Source organism: Leptidea sinapis, chromosome 17 (assembly GCF_905404315.1).
Source record: "Leptidea sinapis chromosome 17, ilLepSina1.1, whole genome shotgun sequence".
NCBI classification, from domain to species: domain Eukaryota; kingdom Metazoa; phylum Arthropoda; class Insecta; order Lepidoptera; family Pieridae; genus Leptidea; species Leptidea sinapis.
In genome coordinates, this window is record NC_066281.1 from 5,365,842 (window position 1) to 5,390,216 (window position 24,375).

Here is a 24,375-nt window from a genome sequence, read left to right on the forward strand (position 1 = left end):
TTTTTTACTAAAATATGGGACGTTTTTGCCTAATACCTTGTACAAATCGCCCAGAACGAAAACATGAAAACATAACACACGTCACAGACTAATGTTATCTCATTTTACATTTGCTGACAGCGAATCGAGTGTCCATTTTCTATCTACGAGTACTTAGGTACAATTGAACGTAGTGTTTAAATTCTTCACTTCAGTTACGGTCATGGGTCAGTATCAAGTGACAAATGACAAGTATATAAAGTATTTACATCCTCTTTGGTGACAACTATATACCGAGTAGGTAGTTAGTCATTGGGTTATTTAATTTGAAATTTGTAACGAACTTTTGACTTGTTATTTGTTTGTATTTCATTAATTTGTTGCCGCAATAGATCTAGTATATTATTCAGGATTGTCTCATCTCCCCCTGTTGCTGTGTTTAGAAGTGTTTCTTTCGGAAATATTTTAAGGTCCAACTAGTTTAAAATAAAGAAAAAATGTCAGATGTTAGTGAAATACTGCATTACATGAAGTCATTAAGAAAAGGGTTCGACAAAAGCCTGTTTGAGAGTAAAATCGAAGAGCTTTGTGATGTTGTGATGATTGCAGGCCTCAATTCTGATGATTTTCATTCCCTATTTACTGTTTGGTTGAATTTGAGTATCCGTAAGTACTTTAGTTACCGTATGGTGCGTTAGCATTTTAATTAATAATTGTAATATTTTACATGTCATTAATTTTACTTACAGCAATAAAAAATTGGACAAGTTTAGGATTGTGTATTGTTCCGCAAGAGATAGTGGGCCAGAAATCTGTAGAATACGCATTGCGTTGGTTGCTAGAAATTAACAAAAGCTGCAATGATTTTCCAAAAATTGCGTTCCTACTGGATTGGTTAACAGGTCAGCAATATTTTATAATTGGAATGTACCTAAGACATAATCGAGATAATTGTTACACATACAGGTGTGAAGTAACAAAACTTTCAACACTGAAGTTATAGGGTTGGTGAAAACACAGGCAATTGTAATGTCCAGAGAGGCACCTGTGAGGTTTGTATTTGTAGTTCTCTCTTAAACATCGATCTGCTACTCAGAGTTTTGTTTTATCTTGCCAATATAATGTTACAGACAAAGCACATAGTGGGCTCAAATATTGAGATAATTATTGTATGATATCCCCCTTATTCATAATAGTCTGCTAACTTAAAGCATTGCCAATTCTCACTGTCTTCTTCTATTGACGTAAGTCAAAATGAGAAAAAAAACTCCTTAGCGGCTGTTTAAAGTTAGCGGACCATTATGAATAAGGGAATATGTGTTTATATTTGGAGTACCTACTGGGATGATTCAAAAGTAATATTTTGTATGTATTCAATGTATGTTATTTGTGCAAGTTTGTTGACCTGTAAGCAATTATCTTACTACAGGATGAGCTGACAGTAACTGTTTTAACCAAATTTAAAATAAATTTCATTTTTTTATAAGCTTCTAAACTATTTCAAAAGTAGGACACGGTATAAATGTAAATTATAAATATTGAGTAATATTACTCTCATATGGTGTGAAGTAAACAGGCTATGACCATTGCCTCCAGTTCCTTCTAAGTGCTAAATGAATAAAAACTTTAAGATATTTCCATATTTTCAAGCAATAAGTCAGCAAAAAGGTATGTGAATCAAATTCCTTGACTTAACATATTTTTTCTCTTAACCTTTCCGCATTGGATGTGCCCGCAGGCTCTGGAAATTCAAAAAACAAAGAGAGCGGCAGTGCCCCAAGGCACTCTTTTACCTCACCCAGTTTTCACCCTTATAAGGTGTACAAGATGGTTTATTTGCCTAAGCAATTATGAACGAGTGAAGTCCGATACACATTTCGATGCGTTACGATTCAAGGCCACCAATATTTGACGTCATAGCTTTACCGACATAGCATTTTTGTGTTCACTTGTTCCCGGGCGGCGCAGCGAGCGGTCGTTATCAATACTTTCCATGAGGATTGTTCTTTGTGGAGATTCTGGTTTTATTTTATAATGAACATATAATGTTCATTACAAAAACATAAAAGGAAATAAATCAAACAAGTAATTAACATTGAAAATCAACATGTATTTTAAAATATACCACTTATTGTCGAATGAAAAGTCTGTGTGAAATAAAATAGATACACAATATGAATAATTTATACATGGTCTTATAGCGATATCACCCTAGTTATAAGCATTTTACAACTACACGTAAAATAATACGCATGGGGAAAACGCTGCGCGAGCGCCGAATGCTTGCCGATCTAATGATTACATTAAGAGGCTGAGCACGCTGATCCGGAAAGGTTAAGTAAAGTATAAAATAATAGTTTGTAAACTAACATCTGAATAATATTCTAGTCTATTTCTGTACTTGGATTATACTTTTGTTCATATATTATCTGACTATATTTCTCATATCATAACTGAAGAAAAATCCAAATCCAAAAATGAAATTCACTCATGTTTACATTCTGCAGTTTGATGAAGTCATACATTAAAACAAAACAAATGGTGAAACATCTTGCTCACACCACCACACACCTAACAATTTACTATAATGTATATCTATTTCAGCTGCAATGGATTCTGACTCTGTTGATATGAAAGCATTAGATATGGGATATGAGGTTTTTTATGCCCTTTTGGCAAATGAAGAGTTGGTAAGTTGCTATTATCTATACTAATAAATGGAGAGCCGTTTTTTCCTAAAGTTATACTACTAGCTACTGAACCAATCGTAATAATACTCATACCATTAGATGCAGCATGTTTTTTGGAGAAGATCTTAGTACTTATATGTTTGTTGGTGATTTATCCAGAAACTATATTTTTTTGTTTTAGAAATACTTATATATTATGCAATACATCATAATTCAGTCAATGACAGTTTATTACATATGACAATTATTAATACAATGAGTGTGTGTGGTACTTAATATAATAATTTATGTGGCAAAACAATGTTTACCGGGTCAGCACATGTTCATTAATCGTAAATAGCACATTTTTAGCTAAACGTGAGAAATAAAACTACTTTATAGGTACAAGGTTCATAATATATTTGTATCACACTCTTACGAATGATAGTGCCCTAATTAATAAATGCCTATGTAGACAGTAAAAATGAAATTGTTGAGGCACATCACAAGTGCCTCGGGTGAGGCGAGAGAATGAAGCCTCCATTCCCCACCACTCAGTTTACCTAGTACGGTCAACCGTCACACACACATAACCTATCTACAGCAGGACCTCTATAGTCGGAACCCCTTCTAATCCGAACACCTCTGTAATCCAAACACCTCTGTAATCCGAACACCTCTGTAATCCGAACGCCTCTGTAATCCGAACATCCTAATCATTAAATACATGCCTTGAAAGGGCTAACCAAGTAGACATTCCTGTGCCAGAAAAATGCTTCAAATTAAATATTGGATTTCTTTCCAAAAATTAAACGAATTGACATTTATAGGTACAAAATTTCACAATACTATTCGTTTTATGTCATAAAAAATAGCCTAGATTAGAATTTAGAGGTGTTTCCACTGGTTGTTACATAAATTGTAACTTGCCCATATTGTTTTCAAAAAAATAGCTTAAGAATGGAAAAAGCAACAATATCTATTTAAAAAAAATCATTTACAGAGTATCCATGCCCTGAAGCTCATTTATACTTTGACCAAACCAATAGATGTAACAAGGAAACGAGTGTTGGAAATATTAAACTATATTAAAATTAGAGAGCAAAGAATGGTAAGTGGTTATTTGCAATGATATTTTCTTTATACATATATTATGTATATATATCTAATATTGTCTTCAATGAGAATGTATGGTAAAGATAATTTTACTTGGGTTTATGAGATCAATGCCTTATAATATAGGGTCTGGTACAAAAGGGTAATCAATAGGAGTATAGTTTCCTATCGCTCTTTTTCCTTTTTTTTTATATGGAAAAGGATAAAAAACAAGGGTCACCTGGTGACAAGTGTGAAGTGATCACCGCCGCCCACATTCTCTTGCACCAGAGGAATCACAAGAGTGTTACACGCCTTTAAGGAAGGTGTACTCGTTTGTTTTGAAGGTACCCTTGTCGTATCGTCTCGGAAACACCACAGAAGGAAGTTCATTCCACAGCTTTGTGGATTGTGGAGGACCACCACACATCCAGATGGTGGAGATAATATTCTAACTTGTGGCGTGTCGTGCGAAGGTGGAATTCGACGGCAGGAATCACGTGAAACAGCTCTTCGGAACACTCCCGAGAAATATTCTCACTTTTTTGCGTATAACTTTAATTTTAAGTTAATTTATTTATTGAAAAATTAAAGGAAAATAGTGCATGAACATATTTGTAGGCAAAGCGATTTGCTACAAATTATGTCCTTACGAATTTTTTGTAGGACGCATAGTTTCCGAGATATCGCGAAAACGGTGTTTACACCCCTTTTTCCAAGATTGCGGCCGGGGACAAGGGCTGCAAACCCACAAACTTACGGTTAAGCTTCACTTGACCCCCCAGATATGTCCCAAAAATAAAATTTCGTCCTCTAAAAAATGCTATATTCGGTCCTTAAATTGTAACATTTTAATGGGCTATTTATTAATATAGGTAAAGCAAATGACACTTCTGAATGTAAATTTTATTTAAACTTCAGAAAAGGTTGAGCTCCAGTGAGAAGAAGTCGCAAGAAACTCATTGCCACTTGTTGCAGTCAACATTTCCAGCTTCATTGTTTTGCAAATTATTTTAATTACTCTGTACCTACGTGACGCAACAAATATATTCTAATGTCTAACTCTAACGTAAAAAAAAATTAAAAAACACTATATTATTTGCATTGTTGAGTTAAAAATTCTCATTGGTATTCGAAAATTTCCTGATATTATATAAATCGGTTTAAGATTATCTTAGTTGAAATTTAAAATTAACATCATTTCATGCCTTATAGACGATAGATGAAAATTATATAAATTAACAAAAATCTTATTTTTTTTGCATTGCATTTTTCAAATTAATGTATTGTAATCGGTCCGCGTTAAATTTACGAAGCTTGAACGAAATCGGGCCGTTTAAAGTGGGTCAAAATCGCGCCCAAATGAGTCGGTTACAAACAAACATACATACAGGAGAAGCTAATAAAAAGGCGTGTAGAAAAATCTACATACTATGCAATGGTCACTACCGTAAATACCTCCTCATAAGACTATATTCGGTCAAAACCATGTTAAGTGAATCATTTCAAATAGTCCACATGTTGTGAAAAGTAAGAAGTAATTTTAACAGATATCTATGTAGAGTAGAGCAAAAATATAGTTGTAAATATAGCACTTAGTAGAAATTAGTTTCAACTGAATAACTTACTTAAACCAGACTATGTAAATGTATTTTGTTGGATGCAATTACTATGGTATGGTGTGGTATAGGGGCTCCTGTTTCCGCAATTAAACCTAGTGGTTTGCATAATGCTAGTGCATGGGTCCATTTTGCGTTCAGTAATGGCCAGTTACTCCAACCAGCCCAGCTCCTTCCAGAAGTTCAGAACATTCCTGGGCTGTTCGCAGACTTCTTGGAGCGACCTCGTATTGGTTAAGGTTTTTGCCCGTTGGTTGGCCACCCCCGCACATTCCAGGATTACGTGAGCGACCGTTTCGTCTTCGGCCAGACAGCCTCTGCACTTAGGACTGTCCGTTACGCCGATTGTGATGTTGATGCAATTACTAATTCTGACACTAATCATGACCATCATGTTCACGAAGCATCCTTACACAAACAATGAGTTCAACGTCTAAAGGTTGATGCATCCAATGCATGATAATTTATATTTTTGCATTTAATTCTTTATAACTTTCATGAAATAATTTATATTATTTAAACACAACTCATATTGTATTGAAAGAAGAAGAAAGAAAGAAAAAACATTTATTTTAACACTCAAACAAATCACAAAAAGAAGAAACTTAATAATATATACAAATATAAAAAGGTGTGGTGTTTAAAAAGGAGCCACTCAGCATGTGTTTCAACACAAGTGTGCTGCAACGCTGATTTTCTGTGACCCCGCGTGACACATGAACTTCAAGGGCGACACCCCGCCTGAATTAAAGTATAACTTTAATAATAATAATTAACTTGTAACAATTAACTACTTCACTAAACTTAAAAACAATTAACTACTAAACTAAACTTAAAAACAATTAACTACTAAACTAAACTTAAAAACAAGAACAAACATAAAAAGTTATTATAATAAAAAAATCCTAACAATGACAAATAATAAGATCAAACAAAACAAAAAGCTCCTAGTCTCTTTGAACGCAACTAATGCTGGAATACTGATTTTGATATTCATGTAATAGAATTTTTTTCATTTTTAATTTGAGGGAATAAACAGATAATGAGGATTTGAAAGGTGGCGGTATATTGTTCCAGCACTTAGTTGCGTTATAACTAAAACTACCTTTGAAGGCAGCAGTGTGATGCCGACTAAAAGACAGCAGACCGTGTAGCGCCGCTCTGGTGTGGTACAAGGTATTCGTGTTGCTCAACCAGTTCAATTTGTTATATAAATATGCGGGAGCCTTAGATGCGACCACATTAAAAAGTAGAGCTGCGAAATGCAGGCGTCTTCTGTTCTCCATATTTAAAACTTTATATTTTATCAAATATGGAGTAATGTGACTTCGTGGAGGAATGTCCCACATGTACCTCGCGCAAGCATTTTGGACCCGCTGTACAGCATCCCTCGAACGGGCCTGAAGTCTTGGTCCGTAAACATTGTCTCCATAGTTTAATTTGGAGAGTATTAGAGTCTCACAAAGTTTAAGACGCAATGTTTCATTAATATATGGTCTAATCCGGTATAAAACCTTAATTCTATAAAAACAATTGGACATTATGGCATTGATATGTTTTTCGAACCTGAGATTCTCATCAAAGTGAATACCCAGGTTTCGAGCTACAGGAACCCGTTCAATCACCACATTATTTGGACACATATTGGATGCAGCACTTTACAAACTAATTTATTATGTATATTACAGCCATTGTAAAATACTCTATTTGATTGAAAATAGTGGCTGTTGAGTTTCTTGTATGTTCTTTTACGAAGATAATATGGTAAATTCAGTAATAGTTAAATATTTATAGTGACGATTCAGAAGCGCTTAGTTAAAGCCTATTAAAATAAAGTTTATTTGACTTTTAATGTAACAAATTATGCATTCATCAGCTTTGTCGTGATTCCAGAACCTGTGCAGACCACTGCAAGTCCTCCTGGGTTTATTCAAGTCATATAAACCACAGTGTGTTCCAGAGGCTGTGCCCTATAGATCTATTCACACTGCATTCAGAAAAATCAATGTGCTTTTGATTACAAGATTTCAGACTTGTCAGGTGAGTGTATCTACAGGTGTCCCAAACTTATGGGACATGAAGGGAAAGTACCTTAAATATCGAAGATAGGCTATTTTACTGCAAGAAGACTTTATGTTATTTTCAAAAGTTAGTAATTCTGCATTCAAAGATTTTCTCAAAATTACTTGCCTCGTCTGGGAATCGAACCGACTTAAATGTAAAAAAAACATCCCTATTCATTTGATGCCATTCGAAAGAATAATAACTCTTCTTAAGTAAATAGTATTTTTGAAAGAAAGGAACAACGTAAAATGAGTGTTTTCCTACTTGGATTGGTACGAATGGACCGATTAGATGGCCGGCCAGATCCCCGGACCTTACACCATCTTCTATATTTAAGGTACTTTCCCTTCATGTCCCATAACTTTGGGACACCCTGTATAGTATTACATTATACTAGCGAGCAAAGTTGCTCATTATACTCGAGGCCGTGGGTTGCAGCCCGAGCCGTAGTCGAGGGCGTAAATCAGCTGAGTGTCTATTGAGCAAATACTCACGAGTTTCATACGCACTTTTTCGACTTAAAAGAAAATTATGGGAAATGGCACCGTGCAATTTCTTTTTCCATGCGCCAAATGAAATTTGATTGTTACATAAATATACAGACTACTTGAAAATTATGATGGTATATTGTTAGTCTTGTTGTTTATTTTAATAATAAAATATTGACAATATTGACACAGCCTTACACAAATTATCTTGCCCCAAACTAGGCATAGCCTGTACTATGGGTACGAGACAACAATATATTTAATACGATATATTTACTTAAACATACATAAATACAAATAAACATCCATGACTCGGAATCAAACATTCATATTCATCATATAAATGATTGCACCTACCGGGATTCGATCCCGGGACCTCTACAGTTCAGTAGGCAGGCTCACTAACTGTGGGGCTATAGGGGTCGTCAGTCCTCATTTTACGTCTATGATATTGCCCAGATGAATTTTATCTGTAACAACGTTCACTTAAATGATGCCCGACTTCTTTGAAGTTGCGGCCTTCCAGAGGGCATCATAAATCGAATATATAAAATTCTCATGTCGCAGTGTTTGTAGTTGAACTCCTTCGAAACGGCTTGACCGATTCTCATGAAGTTTTGAGTGCATATTGGGTAGGTCTGAGAATCGGACAACATCTATTTTTCATCCCCCTAAATGTTTAGGGTGGACACGCCAATTTTTATTTTTTATTTTTTTGACATTTTTTTTAAATTTGTTTTATTATGAGTCAGCATTAAAAAATACATACAACTTCAAATTTTCACCCATCTACGATCAACAGTTACTTTTGTATCGCGATTTTAATATCGGCAATACAACGTTTGCTGGGTCAGCTAGTGATATTATAAAAATCTGTTCTTTTCTTTTTAGAATAGAAGAAACACGCGCCGTGTAGACAAACAAAAATTGGTATGGGTTGAACCATTGAATATGGTAAGTACTACAATCATATTCATTTAATTATTTTTTAAGAACTTTTACGGCCTTACAAATAAACTTGGTATAAAGTTATACCTGAGAATAAACCAATATGTAAAATGTCAACTATATCACTGACAACACTGTCGATACAATGATATTTCTGGATTTTTCCGAATGTCAGGCAGCCTTGCAAATAAACGCGGGAAACGTTGTACTTCCGAATAAACCAATCATAAGCAAAATGTCTATTTGCAAACATTTTAAATATTCTTGGTTTATTCTGAGGTATAACTTTGTAAATTTTAATTGTAAGCAGGGCCGGATTTAAACTTAATGCCGCCCCTGGGCACCGGAAAAAAATCCGCCCCAATACTGGAATTTTGCTTAAAGTAAAAATATAAAATACTTATTAAATTTTATTAATTCCACAAAATAAAAAAAAATCGATTATTATTTTAAATCTCCAAGGAAATAAATTGATTAAATCTTTTATATTATTAATTTAGACTAAACGTGCCAAAATTATAATGAACAAATAATGGATAAATTGAATTTCTTAAATTATCAATAAAACCAAAAATTATTAATTAACAGAATTAATTAATTATATTGAGCAATCTCGATAAGACTAATTTTTTTTTTCACTTTCTAAAATTTGCCGCCCTGGGCATTCGCCCCAACTGCCCCTAGTGTAAATCCACCGCTGATTGTAAGGCCTTTATAGATGTATATATAATGTGTACAGTATTATTTTATTTGTCTCAGTATTATTATAAATAAATTGTGATGATTTGATGAATACAGTAATAATTGTAGACGAATTTATATTAAAACTCCCTAACAAAAATTATAGTGACTATTCTGAAACTGAACTTTGTAAACATTTCAATATTTACCGGTATTGATGAAATATTTAATTTATAAGAAAACTTTTTCCATACTAAATACTGGGATAAAGTACAACATCCTGTATGCGGGCCGTCACTCGGGGCTGTTTATTCGCTCCGAGCGCGCTCAACGAACGAACGAACGAATACTTACCTAGTTCCTCACCTAATTAATGAATTACCTACTGACGTACGGGACCGTAAAAATCCTCGTAATATTAAGAAAAAACTGAAATCATACTGTTTAAGTCGCATATAATAAACACAATCCCCCTTATTCATAAAAGTCTGCTAACTTAAAGTATTGCTAATTCTCACTCTGTCTTCTACTATTGACCTACAGTCAGTAAGAATGAGAAAAAACACTCCTTAGCGGCTGTTTAAAGTTAGCGGACCATGTTCACTCAGGCACTAATGTTCTGTAATTAACTTTTTATATTTATGTAACGTAATTATATATTTTTTTTAGCATATATTACAAAGCCGTGTGGTTTTCTGATGCTATAAATAATGATAGCTATAAATAATTTCTTTTGTAAACTTTTAAGTATTTAAATAAATAAATTAAAAATATATATTTTGTTAGAAGTACTGTGGCAATAATGACCTATTAAAAATTTACTATATGTCTAAAAATAGGAAAAATACTACTAAATTTATTCATAATTTGCTAAAAATGCTTTTGAAAAGAGATGTTTTCCTCGACTTGATACTATAAATTATTATTAATATATCTTCGTTGTTTTCAGAAGGGAAATAAAAAGGGAAATGCAAATCCTCTTATACCTGAATTGGACTTTATTTATTTAAGTTCATATCAATACTCTGACAAGGTTCCAGAAAAGAATTACTTCGATTTTTCTGAGTACGTATAAAGTTATAGTAAGTTCTTGTCCCATCGACACACACAACTCTTAGACGCCTGTTGCAAACGCTTTCAGAAAATAAATGTTCTACTAATCCAGTACCCACGATTACGATATGTTGTTATTTTGATTACCAGTGGGAGGCTCCTTTGCACAGGATGCCGGCTAGTTTATGGGTACCAAATACGGCCTACCAGTACGGCGCCTATTACTGCCGTGAAGCAGTAATCTGAAACATTACTGTGTTTCGCTCTGAAGGGCGCCGTAGCTAGTGAAATTACTGGGCAAATGAGACTTAATATCTCTTATGATCTCTCTTATCGATTATGTCTCAAGGTGATGAGCGCAATTGTAGTGCCGCTCATAATTTTTGTGTCATTCAAGAAACCTGAGCGTCACCGCATTGTAATACACGGGTCGTATCAATTACATTAAGCTGAACGTTCTGCTCGTCTCGTCCCTTATTGTCATAAAAAAAAAGAATCTATTTCATTAATTGTACGAAGCGGACGCTTCACCAATGCATGACATAAGGGCTGTATTACACTGGGACACCATACATGAGCTTCCTTGTGCGGTGTTTCCGGGACGATACGACATGGGTACCTTCAAAAAAGCGCGTAAATCTTCCTTAAAGGCCGGCAACTCTCTTGTGATTCCTCTGGTGTTGCAAGAGAATGTGGGCGGCGGTGATCACTTAACACCAGGTGACCCGTACGCTAGTTTGTCCTCCTATTCCATAAAAAACAGAGTCATGACGAGTCCGAGCTGGTTGCGCAATCAAACGGATACCAGGTGTGTAACTTCCTATAGAGCTGTATATATTTTGTTGGTAGCGGCAACTGGTTGCGCCACCATGGTGTCCCGGTGAAATGTAGCCCTAACAGTCGATACTGATTATATATATATATATATTTATATATAATCGCTTATAAAATGCTCACAGAATACCTTTATTTATTTACGGTGTGTGTGTGGATGATGCAGCTACTGTACACATTAATTTTTTTGTATCAATTTACATTTACTTTTTTGATTTACTCGTGTAAGGCATTGACTATTTGACGTTTGAGTATATTTTTTTTACACTTTACATATTATATTATATTGTAATTGAAATGATTTTTAAAACGATGAAAATTTAAATCATGCCTATCTTCCCATTATCTCAACCCTTTACGAAGTAGCAGTAGAGCTGAGAATATTTTTTTTTGACATTCATAGTGTCATTTCCGTGACCTACACGAATAAAGTGATTTGATTGATTGATTGATTGATGTTTTAATTGTTTCAGCCCTGTTTCGCTGCTGCAGTACAGTCTCCACCACAATCTGTCTCGCCCAGCTCGCATGAGAGCTGTGTTCGCCAACTCAGCAGGTCGCGCCCAGCTGCTCCTAGCGCCCGCACACATACACAACTTCTTTCTACACGATCTGCATCACGTGCTGTTCAACGGTAAGCACATAATACCAGATTATAACCGAAACTTCCACTGGATAATTACAGATTATACGAAAACATACGTCACTCGAACGGTTGGCTCAGTTGGTAAGAGCGCCCGGACGGAACCCGAGAGGCTTTTGGTTACAAATTTTATTTGTTTAATTATAGATTATATCACAGAAGTTAAGACAACAGTCATAGAAATCGATGTTGCCTAAATTGATACACTTGCAAATTAAAATAAATTATATCAGAATTCAAATATTTTTATTCAAAATACGATTAAGACATAATTTGTTAAAAGTCAAAAACTACTACCTATTTGAAAAAGTATGTGGCCTTCTTTTTTTCATAAAAATATGGTGACAATGTAATATTGTACAATAGAACTTCTTAGGTACTCCTTTCCATACCAACTAACACTACTTTCAAAGCTAAGCTATGTATTATATGGTATCTGCTCAAATTGGATTGTTAGATGGAAAAAATATCCCCTTACCGCTAGTTGCAGAAAGCATCTTTAAAGTTAAATGTTTCATTAAATATAATACCGTCACATTCTTTTTCATTTTGACAGTCAAAGATAACATGTGATTTAATGAAACCAATGACCTCTACGTTCAACCACTGGACTGGCGGCTGTCAAAGTGCTTCTGTGCCTGTTTGATATTCGCCATTTTGGCGCTATTGGCCATGTAGCGAGAGTTTGCGGTACTAAAACTAGTGATGACAACCTCAGCAAACATCGATAGAGGGTGGGAATCTATTTACAAAAAAAACGTGTATTTTATTACGGTGATTATAAATAACACGGAACACGAACAAAATTAATTAAATACGTAAAAATACATCAGACTATTGTACGTTCCTTCGCAGCCATTTGTATTATACGTCAAAATTAGTTCTCTGGACGCTCGCGAGTGGAGTTTTAAATAGGCACAAAAAATTTGCTGTCAAACATATGGAACAGCCTGTTCTGTGGTATTTATACGGGTCAGTCAAAGCAAAAGCATCCTTGAAGTTAATGTGAAACACATAATGTTAATGTGAAAGTTAATATAATCACAGCTTTCAGCAACTAGCGGTTAGTCCATTAAAATCCATCGATTAATCTTTTATATCCACTTTGATCCATTACGTAAAACATTGTACATAATGATTTTTTATGCATTCATCCTTATTGTCATCAAAATTTCATTATTTGGACAATCCGGAAAACAAACTTCTGTAATGGTGACTTTTAATAATAGACCATTATAATGCATCCCAAAATACGTTGGTTGGGAAAAATGTGTCAAATAACTTGATGTTAAATCTCAAATGAAACAACATGTTTGTTACAAATTAAATTTGTATAATTACCGAAGTTTGTCAGTTATTTTGCAATCTTCGTGAGATAATAATTTTATGACATTGTTTTGACATTGTAGCTGATAAAGCAGTTGATAATTTGAAAATAACGACGTATTAGCAGTGTATTTGCACTAAAAAGTAGGTACAGTACTTCTTTCCCTGTCCTGTAGATATTTTCAAATTCAAATATTTTTATTCAAAATAGGAAATAAAATCACTTATTGAAAGTCACCCATTCCAAAACGAATGCCTCAGACCTGAGAAGAATGGGCGCAACAAACTTAGAGGGCTTATTTGTTTCATCAAAAAAAAAAAATGTTTATAAAGTAATATTGTACAATTAAACTTATTTAATAGCCTGAGGGCCATTCCATTCCTAATCCATTGACAAAGTTATTTATGTTATAGTAAGCTTTACCACACAAACGTTTTTAACAATTCTTTTGAATTACTTAATACTTTTGTTTGGAATATTTTCTGGGATCTTATTGTAAAAGCATATACATCTCCCCACAAAAGACTTACTAACTCGACTTAGCAGGCATTATAAGTTTATGGTGTTAACATTATGGTTATGACAGTTTCTAGCAAATTCACTTATGTGCCTATGAACATACATTATCAAGAATATTTATACAATTTCACTAAAACTTTAATTATGTGAATTGTTTAATTCAACGCAGCGTTGTGATAAAACGAATCTTTGGGTGAGTATAATTATCTAAATACTTAATATGTATGTAGGTAAGTATATTTATTAACACACTAGCTGACCCGGCAAACGTTGTTTTGCCATATAAAGTATAATTCACGCGATAGTTTTATAAGTAATAAAATATTGCCTATATTATAGTCTGTACATTATTTTGTTCTATTGCCAATAGTTTATGCAGCGCACGCAAAAATAGGTTTTCGATTTTACACATTGTGTTACAAAATAGCAATTTTATTACGGATCCCTAATTTTGAAAAACAGCCTATAGCCTTCCTCGATAAATGGACTACCCAACACAGAAAGAATCATTCAAATCGGACCAGTAGTATCAGAGATTAGCGCGTTCAAACAAACAGACAAACACTGCAGCTTTATAATATTAACACATGTGTGAAGAAATGTCATTCTGTCCACACTATGTATAATATGTGCATTTGAAGTTGAAGTGCATGTTTGTGCTTTTAAAAATATTAAATGTTTATTACGTGATAACCAATAATATTTTTTTTCCTGTCTCCTCCGGCTAAGGCTGTGATTTCACCAGAGATGAACGAGGATGCGTAAGACCCGTTTTGTTCACATTTTTTTTAAACATTAATACGACTTCCATAAAAAAAAGGCTATTTAACTGCTGAAGTTTTGTCACAAACTAAACAAGCTGTTTCGTAATTTAGCAATTAAAATGGAGCAAACAGACGGACATATTAAAAATTGGAATTTTGTATGTGCTTATGTAGATATAGATCTAGTCTTGCCATAAATTATTATGTGTCTTCTATACCACTCCTGTACTCATTAATTTATTTGGACATTTGCTGGATTGGACAATTTTCACCGAGGTTAACTTTAATTAGTGCAAAAAATTGGATGTTCGCTTCGAGGGGCAAATAGCACTTATCACATTCCTATTACCTTCCAGAACCAACCAAACACATTTTTATGCATAAAAATATTTTTTTAAAACAGCTTTCTTGGATGTGTCCCCACACTCGATGGAAGAGAAGAAGCAATTCTTGGAACTTCTGGCGATCTTCCAGTCGACAGTGATGCAGGGGCTGTCTGTCATCACGACCTTCCTAGCGAAGTTCTTACCCCATTGGAATGAGAAAGATTACTTTATGCAGGTAAGCTTTATACTTCAATCAATCTTTTAAGTCCTGTGTGTACTGTTATTAGTTTCAGAGTTCTAACACATGAGTAAGTTAAACGGTACAGAGACTAAGCTTATTAACAGCATAATTGTTGGGTAACCGATTTTAGTAGGGTTGTCACCAATGTTAAGAGAAATTAAACAAAAAATTGTTTTATTAGCTTTTTTTTGGGTTTGATCATCGATATTAAATAACCCTAGATACAAGATTTCATGTTACAGTTAAAGGGGTCCGCATTAACCTTATAAGCATCTATTAATATAAATTATACCTTACCGTCTAGATTAGGTATTTGGAAGATATATATTTCATGCTATATGCATGTAAAGTAAACAACAAACCAGTACGTGTTTCGCGGCAACCCTGAGATTGTCAACTCTTTCGCAGCGCACGCAACAATCGGCTAGTGGACGCCCCGGATTATTGTAGAAGTGCAACCATTTCGCGTGGTTGTATGAAGCTTAGTCTCTGTACCGTTTTATTTACTCATGTGAATCTAATAAGAACTTTTAGGGGCCTATTCAGTAATTATCTAGCAAAACTAATGAGGTAGTCATTAGCTTTGCGCTATTAAAAAAATTGACGAATAATTTGTAATAAATTATTATTCGTGTGAGACTATAAAAATATTCTGATTGAGTAAATACTGAGAATTGAAAATAAAATTGGAATTGGAATTAATATAATCAAACTAAATTGCAAGTGCCCTGTCTCTGCATTATTCTATTTCTTTATTATTTTTTTAATAATCGGACGAAGTTGGAAGTGTCCGTACTCTAACAGACTCTTGTTTCGATATTTACAATATATTCAGACTAAGTTGTAAGTACTTTTCTCTACGTTACTCTATTTATGTTTCCACTATAGCATAAGTTATACGTGTCCTTTCTCGAACTTAAATTATTTTAATGTTTTGAAGAAATTTGGAAATGTATCATAATAAGTTTTAAGTGCGTTTTTGTGTGTGATTTTGAAGGCAATATGGTTTGTCACCAGATACTGGCGTTGATAGAGTGGCTGCACGTGGAGAGCCATGACCAGGTGCGAGTGATACTGGACACCCTCACCAAGGTGTACTGCAGGGCGCATCCCATCCAGCAGTGTGCCATACTGAACAGTGTCACAAAGGCTTACACTAATCTGGTGAGTTGATAATATGTAACAAAGCGATTGCAATTCGAAATGGGAGCTGTTGTATAATCCTCCTCCTCCTCCTCGCGTCGTTTTCCTCATTACTGATGGTCGTGACTCCCCCGCTGCATCAGTTTCCCCCGTCCTTCCCCTCCATCTGCTGCGATCCTTAGCTTTATAAAGGGCATCATGGAAGTTGATGTTTAGCAGATCGTATTTGGTCCGACCATCTCGTGGGATTGCGTCCTCTGGGACGCCTGCCATCTACCTTGCCTGTCACCATCAGCTGTTCCAGATTATGACCCTATTTACGAGCAATATGTCCGAAGAATTCCAGCATCCTACGAAGGCATATTGTGGATAGTCTAGTTTTGACATTAAGTGCTCTTAGAATAGACACGTTGGTACGAAAGGCTGTTAATGGAATTTGCGTGATGTTACAGTCTCTCCATATTTTGTGCATCTGGGACATTGCATTTTTGGCCATCCCTATACGTCTCCTTATCTCTTTTTCGCATGATCCTGTATTACTCATGTTAGACCCTAGGTAGACGAAGTCACTCACGATTTCAAGGTTCAGCGTTCCCGTTAGTTCGAGGCTGTTGGTACGATCCACTATCATTACTTTGGTTTTTCTGTGATTGATTTTTAGACCCAACAGTAAACTGATGTTCTCAATCCGGGCCGGGAGGTTCACTATCTCAGTTTCACTTGCAGCAAGGAGTGTGGTGTCATCTGCGTAGCGGAGGTTTGTTATTTTAGTGCCACATATTGTGACTCCACCCTCCCAACCTTCACATGCCCGCCTGATTATGTACTCTCCAAAGGCGTTAAAGAGAATTGGAGACAGGATACATCCCTGTCTTACGCCTTTACCGAAACTGAAAGGCTCTAATGTGCAGTTCTCGACCTTGACCATTCCTTGATTGTCCAGGTATAGAGATGTTGTATAATAAGAAGAAGTAGCGAAAATGTAAAGAGAAATATTTGGAAGACTTGGCCCTTTATTGATTATTTTTTGTAATGTTCTAGGTATACGCAAGTACGCGGAAGCGACACTTCTTCTTAAACGTTCAGCCGCCAGAAAATAGCTACACAGAAATGATTGAGCTGGTCGCGTATAAAATAAATGAAATATGCAGCAAGGGCTTGCAAACGAACCCAGGTTAGTAAAAGTAATCACTTATTTGTAAAATAATCCGCAAACTACTGCAAATCAGAAAGTGAACACATGAGTTGACTGCGAGTAGAACTCGAATGATTTTTTGAAGTGAAAACTTCTCTAGCTGCCTTGGGCGCTCTTTGCTAGGGGAAGATCTTATGGGTTCGCGTCACCGACATGCTCATTACTGGCGCACGCGATAAATAAATATATAAATATGTGTATACAGTTAGACACTTATTGGATCGGTGAAATCTCTTTAGACCGTATCACCGAAATGCTATAGCAGTATATCTGTTGCTATACAGCTGACATATTGTGTAACATTGAAAAGTTCAGTGTTACTGTGCATTGCGCCACGAGCGTTTTTTTGACCTAGTTACGACTAGGTAATTTTAAATTAAACAAACAAGTATCACAAGACTTCGAGTTGCCGGTTAAATAGGCGGGAAAAGTATTGTAGGTATACAAATTTATCTCTGGTAAGTGGTTTCATCTTTCCTTCAAGGAATGGCAAGGTTCATAGAACCTACCATACCATTAGTTGTCTGTGACACCAAAATATAGATGTGCTTTTTTGGTGACCATAGAGTATCGATTTTGTCAAAGACTTAATAAAGCATGTACTTATATTACTGATCGTGGCTGTATAGTAAATGACAGATAAAAGAAGATTACAAAAAAAAATACAGTCTGTCAAACTTTTAGCCGTCTAACATTTTTTGTTGTTTTTTTTTATAATTCATTTATTCAAGTAGCCTTTACAAATTTCATATGCCAACCTACGTAAGTAGTCGTACTTTGTCGGCAGCAGCTCTCGTGTCACAATAATACTACCTACCATACAAAACTAAATGATACAGTAATAAACCTAAAACTACTATTAAACCTAATGTTACAGTATTAAACTTATTTAGCAATTGTAAAATAATACGCCATAGTAAAGTTAAAATAATAATTAAATTATATATAAATTAACTTATATGGAATCCATTTCATTTATTTCATGGGTTATATAAGATGATTTTTAGAGGAAACATCTTTTAACAAATCCTGTGGCAGTTCATTTATGATAGTGGACACTAGCCAGCGTTTCTCTCTTTTTCCATAGATGTTTTTAATTTTGGGGATAACTAATTTGTGTATCTTTGACAAACGAGTTGGGTTTGTATGTTCAATTTCTATTTTATAATCATTGTTTTGATAGTGTTCAGTCATCAGTACTAATTTAACTTTTTTTTTTCAATTGGTAGGATTTTGAGATGCCCAATGAATTGAATATCGTTATTAAATATATTTAAAAATGTTTGCAGAAGACATGCGTGTGATGCTCGGGAGTGTATCGTCGCTACGGCGCTGCGTGCGAATGGAGTTGTTAGTGTGCGGGCCGGTCGTATCCACTCCCGCCTTATTGACGGTCGCACTTCCGCTGATATCTACTTCCGCACTAGCAATAGACATGATTGCGGACTTGCTACTGATGTAAGAATTTTTTAACATGATTACTGGCGCTTTCTACAGCCATTAGAGATATCGATACCTCAAATTATAAATGTAATTATTCATATGCTAAAATCTACAAATGTGGTAAAGTGGTAGTGGACGTCGTTTATAAAATGTAATAATTGAAGGTCTCATTTCTTCCCAACTCTTCTCTTTTTATTTTTTTTGTTCATTAATTGTTAATAGTTATATTTTATACCTATATATTATATCGTTTGCATTAAGATGTAGAACCACCACTTACGTGCAAAGTACCACCCGCATCACGTTGACGTCTGGCATTCCACAACCGCGCGTTTTTCGAGAAATTTCTTGCCTGGTGCAGTCACTTTGTGGAATCAATTACCGGCTGCGGTTTTCCCGAACTGATACGACTTAGGGAACTTCAAGAAAAAAGCATACTCCCACCTTAAAGGCCGGCAACGCAGTTCTTGACACCTATTTTTGCGGATGTTCATGGGCGGTTACCTCGCCTTTCCCCGTTGCCCGTTTGCCCCCTCTTATAAAAAATAAACTAAGGGAAAGCTATCTCAACTCCAAATGTCACGAGTGGCTGCTGAAAAACAGTGGTGTGTTGGTGTCTCAAGCACTGACACAAATAAGTTCTGAACCTGAGCAATGAATTACGCTATTGTGCTTTTCTTACTATTTCTTTTTCTGTTTTAATTTAGTATTTATAATACTGATAGATGTTTTTTCTATTTATAAAATTATGTGTGGCGTTATATTATATTTCTAATAAAGTTATTTCTATTCTATTTTAATATTTATTTCAATAAAATAAATAATAGCCAAAGGTATTTTTCAGGTACAAGAAAATATTTTCCGCAATCAAAGCGAAGTATGGACGAAGGGACGAAAAGGACATTGACAAGATGAAAATGCTAAAGGCGTTCACATCTGACATTGTTAGTTGCTTCCAAGAGCAATTTATAACTAACAGAAGTGAAGGGATAATATTCAGCAACATACAACCGAATATAATTAAGAAATTGACATATCTGGTTCCTGACGCTGACTCCAAATTGAGTTTTAGGAATCACGTTGCTTTCGCGCCCTATACTAGTATGAGGCACGAGCAAATGATTGATGATATCGATCACAAGAGTCTGTTTGACGCTAAAATAGCTCAAGCCTTTGTGCATTTGGGCCGGTTTGTTGAACTATCGATGCCTACGTTCAGGAAATAATTCGTGGGAAGTAAATATTAAGAAGTTTTCGGACGGTATACTATATACTTTTATGCTGACGGTACATTTTTATAAATGCAGCTTGGAGTAGTATAGGTAGTGACCGAGACTCAAAGCTGTTTTTTTATTCGGCTATATTAATAAAAAATTAAGACATAACTTTATTAAATTTTATTAATCATAGCAAGGAAAATTACGCTTTTCATAATTTTTTACTGGATTTTGTGTTTTGCCATTTATCTGTCATTCTGACATAATATGTTTGACATTGTTTATAATAACATAGATTATGATTGAATTGTTTTATTTTTTTTTTCGTAATATATGTTACGGTTTTATTTGATTCTGCTCTTCATCTCTGTGTTAACTTTCACCAAATCTGACATACCACCGTTCGTGCCCAGTATGAGTTACAAAGTTTACTAATAATAATAATAATAATAGGTACATTTAGGATAATCTAAATTTAAAATAGATAAGTCTATCGAACTTTTGTCATTATTAGATTGCCAGTGGGAGGCTCCTTTGCACAGGATGCCTGCTAGGTTATGGGTACCACAACGGCGCCTATTTCTGTCGTGAAGCAGTAATGTGTAAGCATTACTGTGTTTCTGTCTGAAGGGCGCCGTAGCTAGTGAAATTACTGGGCAAATGAGACTTAACATCTTATGTCTCAAGGTGACGAGCGTAATGGTAATGCCGCTCAGAATTTTTGGGCTTTTCAAGAATCCTGAGCGAAACATCCTGCTCGTCTGGTCCCGTATTTTCATATAAAAAAAGGTTTAATTTCTTTAATGGTGCCTAATAAAACTCGTCAAATTAGAAGAAAGCGTTTTGAGTATTAACTAGGATATAATACAAAATAAAAATTTATTTTAATTTTTTTAGCTACTTGTAAATATATCTATGTAATATCTTGGTAATATTTCTTTAACAATCATGTTAACATATAATTTTATAGTGTATCAAAATGTTTCATAACTAATTATGCACTGAATATAATTAGTACCATTCTTCATTTATTATGCTTTTATATAATCCACGACATTTAACCCAGTATTAAATTAAATTATATAATTAAGTAATTGATAAGTGAAAATAATAATAAATTAACTACCTCATTGGTATAAGAAGGTAATTATGGGGATCTCTTCATGGAGTGCAGTTTAGTCCAACTTGAGACACAGGATTGTTTTTTATTTCGATTTGGGACCCGTAATTATTTTTATTTTGCAATATTTGTTTTTTATGGACACACTTTCTGTGAGAGAATTTAACGCATGCAGAAATTTGATTAATTGTAATCCATACTTTTGCCATGTAAATTTTTTTTCGTGCCAAAATAAAGTGAGAAAATAAATAATATATCTAATCAAAAAAAAATACAGTGTATTTGGGATATTAAAAGGTAACTTTTCACCAAATTATTTTGTAAAGGTAAAAATAAAAAATCAAAAAAATTGGTAATTTGAATCTTTCGCATAAATTTCGAGGTTATGTGAAAAAAGTGTGACAACAAAAGTTGAAGAAATTTTTATTACCTACAACTTTGCTATTTAACTTTTTTCCATAGGACTTGTAGCTCCGCCGGAAATTAGGATAAACCGTTTTTACCTTAAACACCCCTCCTTTTACACTTCCCAACCCCCACTTTGTCAATAGGTTTCATCCTACAATTTTTTTTTTCATTTTTATATAATAATTATGACAAATTCATAAAAAACAATATTTTATTTATTATGTATCAGTCTTGTGACTGAACAACGTCTGTCGGATGTCGAGTCAGCTAGTATGTTTATATATCAGATAACCAAAAAGTAATTTTTAATACAGTTGCTCAAAAAGTGACGTATTTCAGAGACCTATAGCGTTCGGGATGTGGGCTATTTATTACATACTCGAGCTTTTTCTTTACCATTTCCGAACTCGTGCGTTCTCTTTCCCAACTGTCAAAATCATGTCTAAAAAAAAAACAACCACGCAGTTTTTTACAAAAAAAAAATTCATAGAAGTTGTTACGATTCATGCAAATATTTCTAAAAAGAAGCTACTAATTTGTTTCAATATCAGATTTAATGATTTGATTCAATGAGTTGGGTTTCATTTCATTTAATCTCATTAAATTTCATTTTCATTTCATATCAATAAAAAAAATCTACTGAAGACTTGGCTGTATGGGCATAGTTCCCTTTGCCTACCCAGAATGTGTGAAGAAAGCAAAAAAATTATCTCTGCTTATAGTATTTTACGGTTGGCGCCATTTTCCATGATTAGTTGAGTTTATCGTGGTTTTATTATTCTATTAAATTGCTTAATTTTTTCGCAACTGTATTAAAAATTGTTGTTCAGTACACGTGCGGAACCGTCATTGCAACTTGTTCCGACTGTCAACCCTCACCTTCGGTTGCGCCTCGGCTCGGGTAGACATTTGCTCGGAAGTCTTTGCAATGACAGACTTTCCGCACTCGTAATGAAAAATACTATTCCCAAACAACGTTTTAATCGAATAATCTAAATAACAATACTATTGTGTATTTGCTTCGATTATGTTATAAAATATTTTTCTTGAATTATGTAATAACTATTTAATTAGTTTACCCACCTTTGTAATTTTTAATAAATAATTTTTATGCAATTTCTTTTGTTTTAATTAAATACTATGATAATTTTGATCTTAGGTAATTTATGCATATATATAGCTTCTTGCTGCTAGACTACCGATGAAAACCGGCCAGGGTTTGTTACTTTAGTGTGCGTGACAAGCTACGTCTTACTCGCGCTCTATATGCCACTATGTGTAAGTGTGCGTGCATTGCTCAAAATAGAGGTTAACTACCAACCTCAATTTTTTTAAACGTTTTCACACGTCTATATCTAGACTGTCATTTTTATGTACAATGTTGGCGAATGCGGGAATGGACGTGTTAGTAGATCCATCTGAAACCTGCGTTACCCGTTCAGGTAACCGGAACGGGCATACCTATAGACTGATACCTGTGTAAATCTAGGTCCAGTAAGGCTACTTCTGAATTTGAATTGGACTGTTAAATTCCATCAAAAACTATTTAGTATTTTGACCAATGTAATACTAAATCTATTTAATATTTTCAAGTGAAAAATTTCAAAATATATATATTGAGTATTTTTTATGAATATAAGGGATGACACGAGCAGGAAGTTCAGCTGATTGTTACTGATACGCCCTGCCCATTACAGTGCAGTGCGGCTCAGGATTCTTGAAAGACCCAAAAATTCTGTGCGGCACTGCAACTGCGCTCGTCACCTTGAGTTAAATGAAATATAAGTGAAATGTTAAGTCTCATTTACACAGTAATTTTACTAGCTACAGCGCCCTTCAGACCAAAACAGTTATGCTTACAAGTTACTGCTTCACGGCAGAAATAGGCACCGTTGTTATACCCATAATCTAGCAGGCATCCTGTGCAAAGGAGCCTCCCACTGGTAAAATGTATATGTATATAGCATCTCCAATATAGCGTCTCTTGAATTTATTTGAAGTATAGTAAAAATAAATGTGATTTTTGAATTCTCAAATTTTCGTTAAACAGAAAAATGGCGGGGTATACTCCCCGCCATTATTTATCGAGGAAACCTTTCCATAGTTGATAGGATTAAACCTGTCTCTATCAGTTCTCCTGGATCGTAAGGATAATAAGTAATCAAAATAATCGAGAAGCTTCGATCCCCATTAATTATAAGAAAATGTGAGCAGGGCTTGAACACGAGCGAATCATTACGGATAATTCTCATTAAGGCTTTCCTTTCCGAAGTGGCGGTAAATATACATAGAAAAGAAAGACTTTTGACATTCATAAGTCTAATTTCCTTGGTAATCGAGTGTATTGGAACAAATATTTAAATAATATTCTTCTTTTATTGTATTTTGGTTTGAGCTGATACCAATCTGGTATATGGTGGTCTTGTTACCAATGCTCTAAATAAACAAAAAAAAAAAATAAGTGACATTTCCTTTACCAACATGAATAAAGTGATTTGATTTGATTTGAATATGCCTCTGAGTTTAAATTTCAATAGTGTACAAATTATCTATTCTGTTGAAGACACAACAGTTTATAGAGATCTCTTTAAACTGTTCT

General features: G+C 34.5%; 1 protein-coding gene across 2 annotated transcripts; it reads left to right on the top strand.

Moving 5' to 3' along the window:
* The first annotated feature begins 327 nt into the window (after positions 1 to 327).
* On the top strand, positions 328 to 22,892 carry LOC126969218 (centromere protein I-like). Of its 2 annotated transcripts, none has more exons than XM_050814555.1 (13): positions 328 to 645; positions 729 to 881; positions 2,584 to 2,669; positions 3,652 to 3,759; positions 7,256 to 7,402; positions 8,806 to 8,868; positions 10,496 to 10,608; positions 11,904 to 12,064; positions 15,087 to 15,244; positions 16,268 to 16,414; positions 17,435 to 17,567; positions 18,878 to 19,046; positions 19,876 to 22,892. In XM_050814555.1, exons 1-13 carry the CDS (start codon positions 477 to 479, stop codon positions 20,255 to 20,257), a joined length of 1,989 nt encoding a protein of 662 aa, XP_050670512.1. In that variant the 5' UTR covers positions 328 to 476; the 3' UTR covers positions 20,258 to 22,892. The 2 variants fall into 2 exon arrangements, with proteins under 2 accessions (XP_050670512.1, XP_050670511.1); XM_050814554.1 differs by having other exon boundaries at positions 329 to 645; positions 10,493 to 10,608.
* The last annotated feature ends 1,483 nt before the right edge of the window (positions 22,893 to 24,375 follow it).

Bases quoted from the DNA above. Each gene is read 5' to 3' on its own strand.
- LOC126969218 (XM_050814554.1), top strand. From the start codon at position 477: ATGTCAGATGTTAGTGAAATACTGCATTACATGAAGTCATTAAGAAAA. The intron at 8,869-10,492 runs GTAAGTACTACA...CGTTGTTTTCAG, and splicing joins GGGTTGAACCATTGAATATG to AAGGGAAATAAAAAGGGAAA. The intron at 12,065-15,086 runs GTAAGCACATAA...TTTTTAAAACAG, and splicing joins GCATCACGTGCTGTTCAACG to CTTTCTTGGATGTGTCCCCA.